This window comes from Lepisosteus platostomus, chromosome 14, assembly GCF_059453375.1.
Source record: "Lepisosteus platostomus isolate fLepPlt1 chromosome 14, fLepPlt1.hap1, whole genome shotgun sequence".
NCBI classification, from domain to species: domain Eukaryota; kingdom Metazoa; phylum Chordata; class Actinopteri; order Semionotiformes; family Lepisosteidae; genus Lepisosteus; species Lepisosteus platostomus.
The window spans coordinates 15,164,505-15,184,307 of NC_142624.1; the positions used below are offsets into that span (position 1 = coordinate 15,164,505).

General features: G+C 41.4%; 1 protein-coding gene across 4 annotated transcripts in view; it reads left to right on the forward strand.

Annotated features, from left to right (window-relative positions):
* The first annotated feature begins 13,372 nt into the window (after positions 1 to 13,372).
* ahr2 (aryl hydrocarbon receptor 2) overlaps positions 13,373 to 19,803 on the forward strand; it is a 171,935-nt gene continuing 165,504 nt past the window's right edge. The window contains exon 1 of one of the 4 annotated variants that reach the window (XM_088607198.1): positions 13,373 to 13,816. In XM_088607198.1, coding sequence (XP_088463324.1) covers positions 13,758 to 13,816 — 59 coding nt within the window. In that variant the 5' untranslated portion in view covers positions 13,373 to 13,757. The remainder of the gene's footprint in view (positions 13,817 to 19,803) is intronic. The other 3 variants (XM_088607196.1, XM_088607200.1, XM_088607197.1) reach the window with 3 other exon arrangements.

Here is a 19,803-nt window from a genome sequence, read left to right on the forward strand (position 1 = left end):
GGTGCCCAACCAGTCGATCGCGGAGTGCTTGCAGTTGATTGGCAAAAAGTAAATGGGCTATTTGACTATTTACTTTTTTCGCTAGCCTAAAAATTCATTCAGATCTGGACAGGTAATGTCATACATTTTACTGCCCTTGTGTGTGTTTAACCCTTGTCGAATGGGTTGTAAAAGTCTCTTCCCTGAGTGCTGGCTGACACTGAAAAAAAAGTGTCAGCCAGCACTCAGGGAAGCAAAGAGACCGTTATAACAAGAAATGGGAGCATGATTATTTTTTTGTATTTTCGCATTCAAATCTGCAATGAAATCTACATGAAAAAGGGAAATATAGAACAACATTTCAAAACTGCATACAAAACATATGATATGGACTTTCCCGCTAAAAGTGAGTTACAGAACAGAAAAGTGGAAAAATTAAAATCTCAACTAGCTGCAGCTGGTTTTCACGAGGCCTAAAACAAGAGAGAAAGCGGCAATCATTGCATCATTTCAAGTGAGCCACGTCCTGGCTAAACACAAAAGGTCATTCAAGGATCAAGAAATTAAAAAAGCATTTGCTGAGGCTGCTGACTTGCTGTTTGGAGATTTCAAAAACAAACATTTTTGGCGAGGTTGAGACAGCTGTTGCCTGAAATCAAATGAAGTTGTCTAAACATGGTGAATATAGCCAATTAGAGGATGATTAGTGGCTTCTGGATTTAGCGTTCCTCACAGACTTGACTTAACTGCTAAATGAGTTGACGAGCTGCAGGGACAAAATATAAATGTAATCAACATGATCAGCAGTGTCAACACTAAAAAAAAATCACAAGTGTTCTCAAGTAAGCTTCTCAGTGCCAATGCTCACATTAAGGTAGGATATTCTTTTTCTAAAATTAGAAACATTACCTGTTATTTTAGTGGTGGGTATTGTACTGATGTGCCCAGAGTCTGTTTTTCCATATATCAGAGCTTCAAATTCACACTGGTAGATCGCACTGGACTGGCAAATGAAAAAGTAGATCTTCCATTAAAAAAGGCTGGGCACCCCTGCTCTAAATGTTAAAATGCTAAAGAAAGGGGTGTGATTACAGCAGACCTGCCACTAGAGGGTGGTTACAAGAGGTTAAGCCCAAGAGGCTTTATTTTAATTCTTTTAAGGCAACAAAATAAAAAAACAGCCCTAAAAAATCAACCACCACTGTCACCATGAGCGCCAAATACCAAACAAATCATAATTAACACCATGTGAGAATGTTTAGACAATATAATCTAACCGATACCTACTGTGAGACTATTTACAAAGATCAAAGACCATTTGGTGGTCTCTAGTGGCATATGAGCTGTACTGTAGTTACAGTCCCTTCTTTAGTTAGTCTGCCATGAGGTCTTAACTAGTGCATTTTATAGTTGTATTGTGGTGCATATTAAGTAACTTGGGGCAAAATGGGGCAAAATTATCTTGACTATGTAACCTATACTATAGAGGACTAGGGCCTCTCAGTTTTAGTCTGGGGGTTTCCAAAAGCACAGGATATATAATTTGGGTGAGAATCAAGGTGTCAATGAAAAGAAAACGAAAATAGTTTTTAAAACTATGAGATTTTTCTTCAATAAAAATTGCTTACAGAGAATTTCACAAAAAAGTAACCTCACATACAGCAAAACTATTTCCACATTAATAGAAATAAATTCAACTACTCCACAGAACTGGGAGGAATATAATTCACTAGATTTACAGTAAATTAAAATAGAGCCAGCAACAACCACAACCTAATAAATTGAAGGTACAAACAAAAATAACCTGTAAGAGGACCCGGGGAAGGGTCATCTCTAACCGGTATTTCAGGAACGAAACACTGAAAATACTAAATATGGACCTTAGCAAGATGGCGGCCAAAAGGAATCAGCTGACCAGGAAATGGAAAGGGTCTACCCTGAGAAACAACGAGACACAGCTGAGCCACATCAGGAGCCGAAATATAAGTGCCCCGGAGGCAGTGAACAGGGCGGAAGCCGGTAAGGTGAATGCGTTTTGGAGGAAAAGAGTGGAAAGAGGTGCATGATTAAGGAATAACGGACTACTGCAAGGAGAAAGGTTTATGATTTTGGATTACGGACACTGGTTAAGGATACAACGAGGATTGGCTTAATTACGAACTTGTGGAACTCGGAACGGATCAGGACTAAGGGAACGGATTACGGACTGTATTAGGAAGGCAGTTATTGAAAGAAACGCCACGGATCTGAGGACAGAAAACTGTGGTGTAAGTTTACATAAACTATCCCTTCGTTTACATAAACTATCCCTCGGAGACACCACAAACCCCAAAATAAAATGTATTCAAATCACAATAAAGTACTTTGTAAAAATGTAATGGACACAGTGTCCATGAGGTAGAGGAAGGACCCTGTGCATTGTTCTGAGGGTTTCAGGAGATTGTTGGCTACTTTTCCAAATCGCTGGGCTGAAGTCGGAGTCAAGGGACGAAGGTAGGATGTCGAAGTCCAAGGTTTCTGCCAGAGTGGTTCAAACGCTAGATATTCAAATCGCGGGTCTGTAGTCGGAGTCAAGGGACGAAGGAAGATATTTCAAAGACCTGAGTAACAATCTGAAAGAGAATGTCTCTATAACAACAGTGAGGTAGGAGCTCCACGGATAGAGGCTGATACCAAGTGCAGACCTGAGGGAAATGAGGGTTTAAATATTCCGGGAAGTGGAGGGTTTGGTAATTTAGTGTGGTGTCGTGATTGGATAATTGATCAGTGCTCTGGCGCTTGCTGGAATTCCTTCCTCTACCCAATAAAGGTTTCTACCCTGGAGGAAGGGGCAGCTTTCAGTCGTGGACTCCCAGAGATTTCCTTTGAGTTAAATTAGATTTGTCCTCCCCTCAGTGCTGTGCAGCTCATTTATTTGTTGGGCATCAGGAGCCGCCCATGAAAGGGGGTACTGTCATGCCCTCTACAGCTAGAGGGCGCACCTACTCTGTCCTGTCCTTCTGGTGTGTTTCTTTCTGTACACCTAAATACTTGTAGGACTGCACCACCATTCACCCTGGATGGAAACAGGGTTTAGCGGAGACTTGTTCCTCCCAAAGTCCATCACCATTTCTTTAGTGTTGCTGGTGTTTAGCTGGAAATGGTTAAGATGACACCATTCCACAAAGCTGGTCATCAAACTCCTATATTCCTCCTCCCTCCCTTCTCTAAAATACCCAAAATTGCAGAGACTTCCGAAAACTTCTGCAGATGACATGCCTGAGAGTTTTACTCAGAGGTGTAAAAAGTGAACAGGAATGGAGCAAGGACAGTACTGCTAACAACTTGTTTGGACACTATGGTCTGCAGGTCAGATAGTATTTAATCCAGGACACCAGGGGAGTGTCCACCTGCGCCGCCCTTAGCTTATCTCTCAGTAATGGGGGATTGATGGTGTTAAAGGCAATGGAGAAATCAAAGAACATAACTCTCACATTGCTCCCTGTCTTCTCCAGGTGAGAGTTAGCTCTGTGTAGCAGATGACTGCAGCCTCCACTCCTAAGTGTGACTGGTAGGAGAACTGCAGCGGGTCCAGTGCTGTAATCACTAGGGTTCTGAGGTGGTCTAGTACAAGTCTTTCTGGAGTTTTCATCAGGTGTGATGTCAGTGCCACTGGTCATTCAAGACTTCAGGTTGCCCCTTTTTGGGTACTGGCACCAGGCAAGATGTCTTCCAGAGCACCGGAACCCTTTCTAATCTTAGGCTCAGGTTGAAGATGTACTACAGCACTCCACCCAGTTGGTCCACGCAGATCTTTAGCACCCTAGAGCTGACAGTGTCAGGACCCGCTGCTTTCCCTGCACGGAGTCTCCTCAACTCCCTTCTGACCTGGTCAGTTGTGATGGATAGGCCGAGGAGGGCAGGGGAAGATGGAGTAGGAGTAGGAGGGATCTTATGATGGGGTGACTGAGGACATGAAGAGGGTGTCTGGGTTGAAGGACTGTGAGGTGCATGGACAGCGGACCCTGTATCGAATCTGTTAAAGAAAAGATTCAGCTCATTGGCCCTCTCCAGGCCTCCTTCACTCTGTTGACCGCCAGACAGTTTGTATCTGGAGATCTTCCTCATGCTGTTCCACACTTCTCTCACATTATTCTCCATCAGCCTGTCCTTTATTTTCCTCCCATAAGCCACCTTGCTCTCCCTAACTCTCACCTTCAGCTCTTTCGGCACTCACCTCAGCTCCTCCTTGTCACCTGCCCTAAAAGCCCTCTTTTTCCTATTTAGGACAGCTTTCAGATCACTGGTGACCCAGGGTTTATTATTGGAGAAGCAGCGCACTTTCCTGGTGGGCACTATACTGTCAACACAGAAGTTTATATAGTCAGTGATGCAGTGGGTAAGACCATCAATGTCATCTCCATAAGGCTCACAGAGTATCTCCCAGTCCAGTGTTTCAAAACTCCCTTCTGACCTGGTCAGCTGTAATGGATAGGCCAAGGAGGGGAGGGGAAGATGGAGTAAGAGGGATTTCATGATGGGGTGATTGAGGACATGTAGAGGGTGTCTGGGGTGAAGGCCTGTGAGGTGAACGGGCAGTGGACCCTGTATCGAATCTGTTAAAGAAAATATTCAGCTCATTGGCCCTCTCCAGGCCTCTCTCACTCTGTTGGCTGCCAGACAGTTTGTATCTGGAGATCTTCTTCACGCTGTTCTACACTTCTCTCACATTATTCTCCATCAGCCTGTCCTCCATTTTCCTCCCATAAGCCACCTCGCTCTCCCTAACTCTCACCTTCAGCTCTTTCTGCACTCGCCTCAGCTCCTCTTTGTCACTTGCCCGAAAAGCCGCAGGCTAACTGCTAGTAGCTTAATGTCCAGGGTGCATAGCTGTTCTTTTACAGTAATATGACTAAAGCTACACCACCCTTCTGCTCTTTTTTTACCGCTCTCCTTGATTTTCCGATCCGCACGCACCATCTGAAAACCCCCTATTGTAGCGTTAGCGTCGGGAACCAGTTTGTTCAACCAAGTCTCTGTGAAGCACATAATAGAGGACTCACAATATTCCCACTGGCTCCCCGTCAGCATTGTTAGCTCCTCCATCTTGTTGGAAAGAGATTGTACATTCCCCATTATGATGGAACGTAAAGAAGGTTTATACCTTCTTTTTTTAGCCTGACACTTTGCTCCGGATCTACAGCCTCCAATCGCTCACCCGAGAACACTGCTGACTTCCATAACATGAAGAGGTGGTCTCTGGTGTAAACAAAATAGCCCGGTTTGCCCGTAGTACATGCCGGTTTAAAAAGTTGCTCAGAGACAGTCATAACGCAGAGAAAAAAAAACAAACACAAACCTAAAGTAAACGATAAAACTAAAACTAATGTAGCTACAGGTAGTAAACTCCAGGTAGTTAACAACAAAAAGACACTCAAATCACGAAGTAACCGGAGCTGCTGCAACAGGCTACCGCACGCACAGCGCAATATTGTACCGACATTGAACTGATGGACGTGAGAGTACCCCCCCCCCCTTCAAGGGCGGCTCCAGATGACCTAGTTTGCCATTCTGGGAAGTCACGGTGAAATTCCACTCACATGGTCTGGTCAAGGATATCCTTTCCAGGGACCCATGATCACTCCTCAGGGGCCATACCCTTCCTAGTCGATGAGATAGTATGAGTATAATGAGCCACGGTGCCAATGGGAAACCAGGATTTTATGAACAGCATAAGCAGGGAGGTCGCCAATTAGGCGAGGAGGGGGTGGTCGTGGTTGGGGCTTGGACAGGGGGGACCAACAGAAATGTTAAAGGAGGGAGACGTGAAAAGTTGGATGAATCCTGAGATAGGGAGGAAGAGCCAGTAGAATGGAGACAAGGGTGACGTTGGAGAGGATCCAGAATGGGCCGATGTACTGGGGTCCACACTTCTTTGAAGGTTGACGCAGAGGTAAGTTCTTAGTTGACAACCAGACGAATTGGCCTCTACATACTGTAGGTGCGGAGGTCGAAGTTGGTGCTGTTTAGCAACTCTGGCCAGTCGTTGCGAGGTTCTCCTGAGGGTGGACCTGGCTGTCCTCCAAATGCAGCAGATCCTGCGGAGGTCATCCTTGACAGAAGGTACATAGGTGTTCAGAGAGGCATCAGGAGGAAGGGTGGGCTGATAACTCAAAGAACAGTAGAAATGGGACATACCGGTGGCAGAGGAGAGGAACGAGTTGTGGGCGTATGCTGCCCTGAGGAGTAGTGAGGCCCAATTGTCCTGCGTGGCAGAAGTATAGGATCTCAGGTAGGTTAGGAGACTTTGGTTGGTTGGTTCTTTCTGCTTGTCCATTAGCTTCTGGGTGGAATCCAGACATGAGGGAAATGGAGGTACCCAGGGACAAATAGAAAGCCATCTAGAATCTAGAGATGAATTGTGGGCCCCAGTCGGATACCACGTCCTTCGGAATATGTGTAAAACGAAGAGGACAGCCTTCGAAAAACGGTCGGTAACAATCATAATCGTGGTCTTTCCCTGACTACTGCGAAGATCGGTGATGAAGTCCACCAGAAATCTCTGCTTGTTAGATCGAGAGTGCATCTGAAGCCAGGGTGGCTCGCCGAGCGGGAGTCGTGACCTCATTGCAAGATGGCTGAGCATAGATGGTTTAGAACAAAAAGTTTGTCAGGGGGGCACTGTTGTTGCTCAAGGTGCGTCGGATCAGATCATCAATGGAGTTGCGGACTACAGCGATGATCTGCTTGGGTGGCATGATGGGTTATGGAGATTCTTCAAGATTAGGAGGATCATAGAGATGGGAGAGGGCATCAGCTTTGGCATTCTTGGATCCAGGTGTGTAAATTGAACCTCGTGAAGAACAGGGACCATCTCGCCTGCCGGGGATTCAGTCTTTTAGCAGACTGGATATAAGACAAATTCTTATGATCGGTTATAATCACAAATGGGTGTTGTGCCCCCTGCAACCAATGTAACCATTCCTCCAAGGCCAACTTGATGGCCAGCATTTCCCAGTTGCCCACGTCGTAGTTAATTAAGGCAGGGGAGAGTTTTCTGGAAAAAAAAGCACAGGGGTGAAGTACAGTATGTGCTTCTCACCGTGGCATTGGGACAGTACTGCTCCAACCCCACAAGCTGAAGCTTCAACCTCCACTACAAAGGGAAGAGAGGGATTTGGGTGTTGAAGCAATGGTGTGGTAGTGAACAGGTGTTTGAGTTTAAAAAATGCCTGGTCAGCCTCAGAATTCCACCTACCGAGGTTCAGTCCTTTAGGGGTGAGAGCTGTGATGGGGGCCACAACAGAACTGAAACTCCTGATAAACCGCTTGTAGAGGTTCGAAAAGCCCAAGAAACACTGTATTTGCTTCAGGTTGTGTGGGGTGGGCCAGTCTCTAATGGCAGAGGTCTTAGACTGATCCATCTCTATCCCAAGTGGGGAGATAATGTAACTAAGGAATTGAGTTTTGGTGACATGAAATGTGCACTTTTCAAGTTTGGCATAGAGCTTATTTTTAATGAGGCAGGAAAGGACTTCCCAGACATGAGCAGTATGATCTTTGGGGTTGTCGGAGAATATAAGTATATCATCCAGGTACACTAGAACATATTTATGGATAATATCCCTGAATATGTCATTCATAAAGGCTTGAAACACAGATGGAGCATAAACGAGGCTGAAGGGCATAACTAGGTACTCATAATGACCATGTGTTGTCATAAAGGTAGTTTTCCATTCATTCCCATCACAAATCTGTATAAGGTTATAAGCCCCCCTGAGATTCAATTTAAAGATAGATGCACTTCGCAATGCTTCCAAGGCAGTTGGTATGAGAGACAAGGGGTAGCGATTCTTCACAGTGATGTTATTTAGTCTTCTGTAGTCAATACAGGGTCTTAAAGAAACGTCTTTCTTTTGAACAAAGAAAAATCCGGCACATGCTGGTGATGTAGAGGGGCGAAAAAATGTGGTTTTCAGGGATTCCCGGATGTAATCCTCGAAAGCCACTGACTCTGTATGTGTCAGGGAATACACACGCGCCTCGGGTGGTAAGGTGCCCAGAAGTAAATCAGTGGCGCAGTCGCGGTGTGGCGGAAGTATCTGTGCTTTTTGTTGACAAAAAGCCTGGTGTAAATCAGCATAGTACAGTGGAATGGAAGTTGCAAGCTCCAGAGCTCCAAGGTGAGTCAGAGGTGAACAGTCCTGAGTGGCTGGGCGGGTCTGGAGGGGGAGAACCACCCCATATGTGTTCATTCTGTTTTCGTAGCGTGGATACAGATGTTAAGTTCCATGACTTGAGAAATAGCTGTCTCCAGTGAATGGGAGCTAAGGGGAATCAGAACCAAATGATCTTTCAACTCAGTAGAGAAACCCTTACGGAACTGGGAGAGCAGGACTTCGGTGTTCCAGCCAGAGGCCACCGCCAGCATTTGGAATTTGGTGACGTATTCCTGTACAGGTCTTCCCCCTGCTGTAAGGAAGAGAGACGTAGGTTAATTAGTTTGGAGCTGGAATGGTCAAAAGTTGCTCTGAGTTTCTCGATAAAGAGCTGAAAATCAGAGACCTCATGGCCATTCCTGGCCAGTAAAGCAGAAACCCAATCCAGAGCTCTGTCAGAAAGGAGCGCAAAAATAAAAACAATACAGACCCTGTGGGGAAGTGTTCTAGGTAAATGTATGAAATTATTATATTTTATTTTTAATTATTTATGCATATGATCATAGTACCTATATTGTTCTCTCATCTGTGTTCTCCTTATACTATCTTGATTACTGGAAAATCATTTTAGTTTATGCTTCATACATTTGGTTTCTACAGCAACACAGCAGATGCTTTCTTGATGTACAGCATAGTGTTACACATCCACCTCTTCCACCGTTCATCAATGTTCTTCAGAATCCACCTACAGTTCATCTGTGGGTTCTTTCCACATGCTAACACTTGCCAATCTCATTCAGTTGTAATATGTCATTTTGGGACAGATTTGTATCCATGCTTATAAAAAGGCTTCCAGTGGCTTAGAAAGCTGAGGCTTTCTCCGGTATACACTACCTAGTCCTCAAGAGTGTTTGCAGATTAACATTTTTTGTTAGTTTTCCAAACTCATACATCAGAAAGACTACAGAAACCAAAATTATCCTGCAGATAGGATCACACCTTCCCCCTTCTCCTAATGACAGACTGCTTTTCTTCTAAATTTTCTCCATTCATTGAAGGTTTCATTTCACACCTCTCTACACCTATTCTGATTTCACACCTCTTGATTGGCCTCTCTTTCTGTCCCCCTGCTTCCGCCTCTCGCTCCTCCTCTCTCCCAGCCTTTGTTCTCCAGCTACATTACCTTTGCTTACTGCCTTGTCTCTCTCACACCTGAAGAAGGCTCCACGGCCGAAATGTTGTGTTTTTGTTCTTCTTTTTTTCAGCATGGAATAAACCTATTACTTGTTCTTTTGCAGCCTACGCATGCTGACACAGCTACCCACCTGAACTACTACATTGTCCACACAGCCAATGTTGGTTTTCTTTTATAGCACATCAGTCATTTATTTTCTTTTCTCTTTGTCCCATTTTGTGCCTATTTATTCACTTTTTCTTAATTGGTTGTTAAATTATGATCTCATGTTTACTTCATATTCCTTTTCACAACTTTATTTCATCCCGCCGAAGGACCAAAACAGACACTAAATAATGAAAGTATTGTCAATCGATTGTTTTTAAATCGACTTGTGATGCTTTTTGCTAATCGACTTCAGGTTAACAAAGAAGTACTCACTCATAAAATGACCGATTAAGAGGGGTTTTGAGAAACGCACGAAAAAGTAGCATGTACGTACATCGTAAAGTTTCTCGTTAGTCTCTAAGATTAATCATTTTTGGGAAACTCACCCCAGTTCAGTGATAAGAAAATTAGAAGGAGGAGTTTCAACTATAGAGGTTAAACCATAAACTGTTCAATATTTAAATCTAAACATTTATACTGTTTTAATATAGCAAAACACGTTGAATGTAATACACATATTGCTATTTTATTCTGAATTCACCACCTTTAAACTTTCATAATTCATCTGTCATTGCATTTTAAATTACACCAAAGACTTAGGAACCCTTAGACATCAGCATAGACATATTATATCAGCTTTGCCACAATTAAAGCGATGTTGAACATTGTTTTAAACACTTTTTGTGGTAGGAACTTTTTTGACTAGCAGAATTTCATTATCACAATAGGATTGATTAAATGAGCTTGATTAGTTGACTTCTAAATTTGGGCAGCTAAGGTTAATAGACTGATGGACTGTTTTGAAACAATGGACTGGGAGATACTCTGTGAGCCTTATGTTGATAATATTGATGGTCTTACCCACTGCATCACTGACTACATAAACTTCTGTGTTGACAGTGCAGTGCCTACCAGGAAAGTGTACTGCTTCTCCAATAATAAACCCTGGGTCACCAGATCTGAAAGCTGTGCTAAATAGGAAAAAAGAGGGCTTTTCGGGCAGGTGACAAGGAGGAGCTGAGGTGAGTGCCGAAAGAGCTGAAGGTGAGAGGGAGAGCAAGGTGGCTTATGGGAGGAAAATAAAGGACAGGCTGATGGAGAATAATGTGATAGAAGTGTGGAACAGCATGAGGAAGATTTCCAGATACAAACTGTCCGGCAGCCAACAGAGTGAGGGAGGCCTGGAGAGGGCCAATGAGCTAAATCGTTTCTTTAACAGATTTGATACAGGGTCCACTGCCCATTCACCTCACAGGCCTTCACCCCAGACACCCTCTTCATGTCCTCAGTCACCCCATCATAAGATCCCTCCTACTCCTACTCCATCTTCCCCTGCCATCCTCGGCCTATCCATCACAACTGACCAGATCAGAAGGGAGTTGAGGAGACTCCGTGCAGGGAAAGCAGCGGGTCCTGACAGTGTCAGCTCTAGCGTGCTAAAGATCTGCGCGGACCAACTGGGTGGAGTGCTGCAGTTCTGAGCCTGAGATTAGAAAGGGTTCTGGTGCTCTGGAAGACATCTTGATCTTGCCCGGTGCCAGTACCCAAAAGGGGGCACCCTAAAGTCTTGGATGACTACAGACCAGTAGCACTGACATCACACTTAATGAAAACTATGGAAGGGCTTGTACTGGACCACTTCAGAACCCTGGTGAGTACAGCACTGGACCCGCTGCAGTTCGCCTACTGGTCACACTTGGGAGTGGAGGATGCAGTCATCTACTGTATCTTCTACACAGAGGTAACTCTCACCTGGAGAAGACAGGGAGCATTTTGAGAGTTATGTTCTTTGATTTCTCCAGTGCTTTTAACACCATCAATCCCCCATTACTGAGAGATAAGCTAAGGGCGGTGCAGGTGGACACTACCCTGGTGTCCTGGATTATAGACTATCTGACGTGCAGGCCACAGTATGTACAGCTACAGAGCTGTGTGTCCGAACAGGTAATTAGCAGTACTGGGGCTCCACAGGGGACTGTCCTAGCTCCATTCCTGTTCACTTTTTACACCTCTGACTCAGGTACAACTCTGAGGCATGTCATCTGCAGAAGTTTTCGGATGACTCTGCAATTGTGGGGTGTATTAGTGAGCGGAGGAAGAAGGAATATAGGAGCTTGATTACCAGCTTTGTGGAGTGGTGTCATCTTAACCATCTCCAGCTAAACACCAGCAAGACTAAAGAAATGGTCATGGACTTTTGAAGGAATAAGTCTCCGCTGAACCCTGTTTCCATCCAAGGTGAGGACATAGAGGGGGTGCAGTCCTACAAGTACTTAGTGGTAAACCTGGATGATAAGCTGGGGTGGTCTGTTAACACTGACGCCCTGTTCAAGAAAGGTCAAAGCCGACTCTTATTTTCTTAGGAGGCTCATGTCCTTTGGTGTGTGTGTAACACTGCTACACATTTTTTTATGAGTCAGTGGTGGCAGTAGCCATGTTCTACACTGTTGTGTGCTGGGGCAGCAGCATCATGACAAGAGATATGCTCAATAAACTCATCAAGAAGGCTGGCTCTGTGTTGGGGCTGAGCCTTGACCCCCTGGAGGTGGTGGCGGAGAGGAGAATGCTGACCAAGCTCACAGCCATCATGAACCTCCTCTCATCCACTACATGGGACTGTTATTAGGCAGTGGAGCACTTTTAGCAACAGACTGCTCCAGCTACGGTGTTCAAGGGAACGTTTCCACAGGTCCTTCCTCCAGCGGCTGTCATGGTGTGTAACACTGCCTTAGGCTAGGACTTGTTAGCCCTTCATCTGGTCATCTATAGACAGCATGTTGCACTATTGTACTTTTTGGACACTCAATCGGTATATACACCTATGCACATTTTGCACATACTGTATTTTATTGCTTCACAGTGACTATGAGCATATTTTACACACGCCTTACTATATTTATTTTATATTTATCCTGTATTGCTGTACTTATTTAAATTTTTAGTCTATTCTGATGTCTGTTTTTGCTTGTCTTATCCCAGCAGCCATATCACTCTGCAACTCAGAACTGGCAACCCCTCCAGCAGGTCTGAAGCTAAGCAGGTGTGAGCCTGGTCAGTACCTGGATGGGAGACCTCCTGGGAAACACTAAGGTTGCTGCTGAAAGAGGTGTTAGTGAGGCCAGCAGGGGGGCGCTCACCCTGCGGTCCATGTTGGTCCTAATGCCCCAGTATAGTGACGGGGACACTATACTGTAAACAAGCGCCGTCCTTCGGATGAGATGTAAAACTGAGGTCCTGACTCTCTGTGGTCATTAAAAATCCAAGGGTGTTTCTCGAAAAGAGTAGGGATGTAACCCCGGCGTCCTGGCCAAATTTCCCATTGGCCCTTACCAATCATGGTCTCCTAATAATCCCCATCTATGAATTGGCCTCATTATTCTGCTCTCCTCCCCACTGATAGCTGATGTGTGGTGAGCGTTCTGGCGCACTATGGCTGCCGTCGCATCATCCAGGTGGATGCTGGTGGCGGTGGTGGAGGGGAGTCCCCATTACCTGTAAAGCACTTTGAGTGGAGTGTCCAGAAAAGCGCTATATAAGTGTAAGCAATAATTATTATTTTCTAGGGCTGGGCTGCTGTAACACCTCACTTTCCCTTAGGGATCAATAAAGTCTTATCTATCTAAATGGGTAATATGGGTTATTCGTTTAATCTTTACCATTTTTCTATTGTTATACTAGTCTTCCATAAAGCTTGTGCTAAATGTATGTATGACAGTCTGACCAGTATTACCAATACTAGTGGTTGAAAATGCAACCGAAGTTTCGTGCTCAAAAACTATGCAGTTCTGGTTCGCATTTGGTCCACCTTAAGAAAGCACTTCTACGTACATAATTTCCTGAACTCAATTTTCACCAATAGCAAAGACACATTCTTACCTGCTGCTAGTTCCCGACTGTTACAGTTGTCAGGATTGGTTCGAACAAAGTGAAAACAGCTCTGAAAGATCTTAAGTACAGATTGTTTGGGGGCAGTAGAGAGTGACAGCTTAAAAAAAATAGAAAGGAAGAAGGAAAATTTGTTCTGATCACGCCATTACAATCCGCTCTGGAACAGGAAACTTTCCAAAACCTTTCACCCTTTCAGCAGTTCTGGATTTCTTCTTGGATCGAATGTGCTTATTTACTACTGCTTGGATTTGTCATTTATATTTGAGGTGGATCTGCATGTCGACTAGCACATTCTCTTTGGGGATTTTACTTATCAGTGCATTTGATCGTTTTTCTTCGAAAAGTGCGTGCAAACAAGACAAGAAAGCTTTTTGGATACATTTTCCATACCTTAACAGGACGAACGCAGCATGTTGGCTAATGTAGGCATCTATGCTGCCAAGAAACGAAAGAAGCCCGTGCAGAAAATGTAAGATATTACTGCCAAAGCTTATTATATTTAAATTTTGTTTTTTAGTTACATGTTTATCTAAAGAAATAATTTATTAATTCACTCCAGTCTTTGGTTATTTAAAGACGTATGATCTTTCAAGTAATTCAGAGTAAAGAAAAATGTTTTCTAACTTAAGCTTTAGAACAATGAAAACCAGAATGCTAGAGTAGTTTTAAAGGAATTTAATAGGAATAACAGTGTACTTTTTAGTTTTTATGTAGCTGTAAGAGTTGTTGTTTTCACAAAGCTATAGCCTGTTTATTTAAGTGTAAAATGTTGGGTACAGTAAATTGTAGTTAAAGTACAGTATTTAGGCAGTGACAAAGATCCCTACATGTACAGTATATATCATTATCCCCAATGATTATGAAATCATGGTAATATACGTAATAAATGTACAAAACAAGTTTCAGTGTTTACAACGCAAATAGTTAATTTGATCAAATGTTACTTTTGTTTTTTATGCTATATTTCTCTTGTGAGAACTATTATATTTACTACTGCTGTTTAAGAACACTTCTAAATTATGTATAAAGTTAGTAACGTCTTTATGCGTGATTATATATTCGATGCGTAATTTTTGGTTTGTGCATTGAATGTGAGCAACTTCGCGCATGTGGAGCGTATTTTTCTGTGCTTCACTTTCTCTAAGGGTTACCTTAAGAGCCTGCATTGGTGTGTAGTTTTGGTTTGGCATGGAAATAGTACTCTTGCATTAATCATAGTCAAGTTGAGAGTTGGCGGTGCTCTCACGCGATGCTTACATGAGGGAGGGGGAAGAGGAGGGACTGCTGGCTCGAAGCGTGTTATTGTAATCTGATATATGGTTTCTTCTCATTACGAGAACAAACTTTTTTGTCCTTTTTTTAATTAACATCTCTATTTAAGTCACGCAAACAAGTTGCACAATTGCGGTGGTAAACGTAATACAGTTAAATGCCTTTTTTCTGCTTTATCTGTATGTTATGCTGTATTTTGAGTAGCGATTACACGCAAAGATGCATCATGCCTTTCGGAAAGTCCATTTAGAACGTTACTTTATTCGTTACTTTTATTTCACAGCGATGTTCTTATAGTGGAATTTCCAAATAAGAGGTGGATCTGGACTATAGAATCAGAATTTATACATATAATGTAGTAACTTTCGGGGGTTACGTTCTTGGTCTCGGCTATTCCCATTAGAATTTTATTCGGAGGTTAATGCTAGTACAGGTGAACCTCATGTATTGTGTCGGAGAGGGAGGTGAAATTCCTAGTTCATGTATTTAAATATCCCCACACCATCACCAATCCCCACACATGTGACTGCGAATACTTGAAGTGTTTTATTAGTAACCTGATGACAATACATTTGACTAACAATCAGATCATTACACACATATCTAGCTAACTCGTTACAAACGTGTCATTTTCAAATATTTAAAATATGCTTTTTATCCACAAAGTCGTTATATGCCATTTATATAATTAAAATCTAAACTTTGGTTTTGTATACTTCTCGGTTGCCAACACCAGATGTAAGGGTTTCTTTCCCAAGATGTCACGTACTGAACTGTATTTGCGTTGCATGTGTATTAGATGCGAGTTACGTTATTTATTTATCTAACAGAAAGTCGATAACAGATTTTCAATAACGATGTTAATAAACACTTGGCCCAGTGGTTCGTTATTGCTGTCACGCAGCGTTGGGTCCCTAGGTTCTATTCCGTACCTAGGGTGCTACTTGCATGGAGTTGGTATGTTTTCCCGTGTCCCTGTTGGATTGTCCGGGTGCTCCGGTTTCCTACCACAGACCAAAACATACTGGTAGGTTAACTGGATTCTGAGAAAATTGGCCATGGTTTGAACGTGAGAGTCTCTGTGTGTCTGTGTGCCTTGGGCTGGACTGCTGTCTCGGCAACTTACTGTAGCTTGCGCCCTGCCTCGATCTCGTTGCTTGATGATGGCTCTGGTTCACCTGCGACCCTGAATTGGAAGAAACGGTTAGAAAACGGATATATTGATATACCTAGGTCTAAATATTTAACACTCGTTTTTATTCAGTATTTTTTACAATCATGTCCTTTTTAAAAGTAAAATGAAATTCTACAGTTGCAGAGAATCGGAGAGATAAGTTTAATATGAGGGATTATTATTAGGGAGTATTAATTGGGAGGAGGGTGCGATGAATTGTAGAGCCACTATTGGCTAATGGGTGACTATCTGATAATGTCTATGGTACAATATAGATGTGGTTTGGGTTCAGTGTAAAATCAGGCATCCAAGACTTTAAGACTTGCATTTTCTTAACTATTTTCCATAACTTGTTCTTAAACTGCAGTTGCAGCTTGGAGTGTTGGATTCCTTTATAATCCACTTAATTTACAGACTGTAAAAATACGGAGGTGTATTCACTGTTAAGACTGGTTTGTTTTTGCTTATTTAGTTTTGTCAATGCCCATTTGTCTTTTGAAACTAGTAAAAATGAAGTACTTTAAATTTTCAATCAGAAAGGCCCAGAGTTGTTGAACCAAAAAGTAACCAAAAGTTACCAGATGAAAAAAATGTTTTATGGGATATTAAAAGTTATGCTTTCAACTGTTCAGGAATTAAAGCAAAATTCCGAGGGCCATTGTAATGGTTAATTATGTCTTAATACTAGGCACCCCAATTTTGTGATCGCTTTGAAACATATTTGCATTAATATGTTTTGAATTATGTTTAACCAGTATGTATAAAAAGCAAATATGGCCCATTTTGAACTATTCTTACTATACTTTCCTATTAATGATTTTGTAAGGAGAAGTTGACATGAAAAGTCTTTTAGAACTGAAAAAAAGTTAATGACTTGCATTGTTCGATATAGTTGAAGGTTTATTGCCAGTTCTTTTTTATACATAGTATGTCTATGTTGCATTTACCAAATACACTCAGCCAAGACTATAAGTACCTCCCTACATTTTAAACTAGCCCCATCAACTGTCAACAGTGTACTTCCCTCACCATTAAAGAAAATTAAGTCACACATTTTAAATAAAATCTTTGGCACTAAAATTCACTTATTTGCCTCATCATTGCCTCTGTGTATTTGGTCTAATAATGCACTATGAGAAAAATATCTTTGCAGGTTTTCTGGTAGTTCAGAGAGAATATTTAGACTGAAAGTAAGTCCACAAAAGAATACTGATGGTCACTTGCACCTCAGTTACTGATGGTCGCAGACTATTTGATGTTAAAGCAAGTTGTAGTAATTCGGTACTGTTTAGGGTCACCTTTTGGCATTATACAGAGGATTACTGTCCATGGTAACATTGAATTAAGATGTCAACAATGTAGTAGTACTGCATCAAATAGCTCAGGTCTGAGTCATCTCATGATTATATTTTTCTATGGCAACCAGTTCTGATGAAGCTTTATTGTAGGTTAAAACATGTGACTGATTGATTTTTTTGTTGAATAAAGGCATCTAGAGGTGTCTAGGGAGTCTAGTAATGGTGAGTAATAGAGTCTGAAGACCTAGCAAAATCACATAGTGACATAGTAATGTTTCTGCAGGCAATATTTTGTGAGTCCATTTTCCTTGTCTTTCACTGAGCCATGGCATCATTGCAATAGGATTAAATCTGTGATATTTTTGCTTTTGTGTCTAAATATCACCTAGGCACTTGCAGTCTTGCAAGCACACATTCATTACAACAATGAATTTTCAGTTGTCATTTTATATTTCACACCCGAAGAAGTCTCCACAGCCAAACCGTTGTGTTTCTTTTCTTCTCTTTTCCATGGAATAAACCTTTACTGTTCCTTTGCAGCCTACGCAAGCTGATGTAGCTACATACTTGAACTATTTTATATTTCATGTGACATATTTTAAAGAGGCAGCACTACATGAAAAAATATAAGAAAGGTTACAAATACGAGAAGGCTGTTTGGTCACAAAAAAGTATTCAGTTTTTTTTCTTGCTTTAAGTTGATTGATCTACTTATCCTTATGGAACCAGCATACAGCATCAACAAAATAATTGGGCAGCAAGTTTCAGACTAGCACAGCCCTTTCTATAAAAACACACCTCCTGTTGTCAGTTTTAAATGCACTTTCCCATTGTTTTCATTTGCATCTTCTGGTTCGTGTTTCAGTGTTGACTCTGAACAAGTACAATATACTTCCTCAGAGTCTACTCTGTTCAAAATAGTGTAATAATAAGAAATCCTTTGGGTTGACCTTGTAAATTACTTTTAGGATTTGAATTAGGTCCCTTGTCATCTTTTCTGTTTAAGACTTAGTTCAAAGATACAAATCTTTTAGCATGTCAGAGTACATTCCTTTAAATTGGAAATTATATCTGGTTGTTTTTCTCTAGACAGATTCAGGACATAATGTGATGATCAGAATTGTACAAAATATTGTAAATGGGGACTTATCTACTCTCTGTACTTATCTACACTCTCTTTTATCGAATCAATCTAAATTTCCTGCCTAAATAAACCTTATAAAACACCTCATATGCTATGTTAGGACTAGCAAACCAGCAAAATGGACCAAATGGAACCTTTTTGTCTTTAAAACCTTTTGTTATGTATTACCAAGTAATGCAAAAGCAGTACATGCTTCTTCAACATTTTCTAAGGATATTTTGTTTATATTGTTCTCGAACAAAGTAGTTTGCATACATTTAAATTTAGGGCAGATGTACTGTATTATATAGTAGCCTTACAGAAATATGTTTGCACTTATTATCTTTCTCACTTATTGAAGAATACTAATTCTCTATAAGTCTCTTTTAACACTCTAGATATTGTAAGGCTCAGAGTTGAAAATATAATCCTGGATTGATTATACCAAAGTTTCCTAAAATGTAATTCTATTCTACTTCTTCCAGAATGGCCTAAAAAAGTTTCATTGCAAAGATCAGAAATGTAAAATGCTATTTTAATATGGGTTCAATTAATCAAAATTGCCATATTTCTAGTTTGCACTTGAGAAGAGGCATCAGTAAAAGTTGTTCATTGAATTCAATTGAATTTTCAATCCTTTTGACAACTCACTACAATGTAGTTAGGCTCAGAATCCATAGGGAAAATGTATTTCTTATTTTTTTGTAAACACTTAAGTACAGTTCCACAAAGACTGTTAAATGTGCAGGTCACTGTGTTTCAGGAGGTCACAGAAAGGATGAGTTTGGAAAGATTAGCTATTGACCTTAAGAGTTCAAAATTTAATTTACTATCTGGAAAAAGAACAGTTAATTGTATTTTGTTCGCATGGATACTGTTCCAATACAAAATTAACCTACATCCTCATGTTTGATACTTCTTTGTTGTTTTTTTAATAGATTCAATACTGTAGAAAACTGTAATGCAGTAAAAGGGACACATGTTCCATTATAGCTTAAATAACTATGGACATTACAGTAAAATTCTTGTTTGGTGGCTGATCCGTGTTGTTCTGATTTTTTCTAAAGCATGCAATGTGAAAGCAGGTTTTAATTAATTCCCATACCAGTTACAAATGTATTCTGTAGCAATGTACATTTATAGCCCACAAGCTTTTTCTGTGAATACTAGCTGAGAATTTACACTGTGTTCTGTGGGTAGTTGTACATAAGTGTGGTCTGCAATTAGTTGAGCATGGAGAGGTCAGGCATACCTTTGTACAGTATGTTTGGTAGTGTACACGTGAGAGTACTTAGCATTTTCATAAAAGCATTGTTTCCTCAGTGTTTTGGAAATATTGACCATGCATTGTTTATTATCCAACTGCAAACTACAGTGTATGGTTATATTTTAAAGCACTAAAAAATAAACACAGAGTATTATCAGGACCTCTCCTGATGGTTTGAAAGCAGTGTGCTTTGGACATTTTGGACAGGTCTAAGAAGCATGGGTTTTATACTAAATTCACAGAATTAACAGAAATAAAATATAGCTATCAAGTCCAAATTCTGAAACATTAAATTATTTACTAATCCTTGGCTGTATGTTGA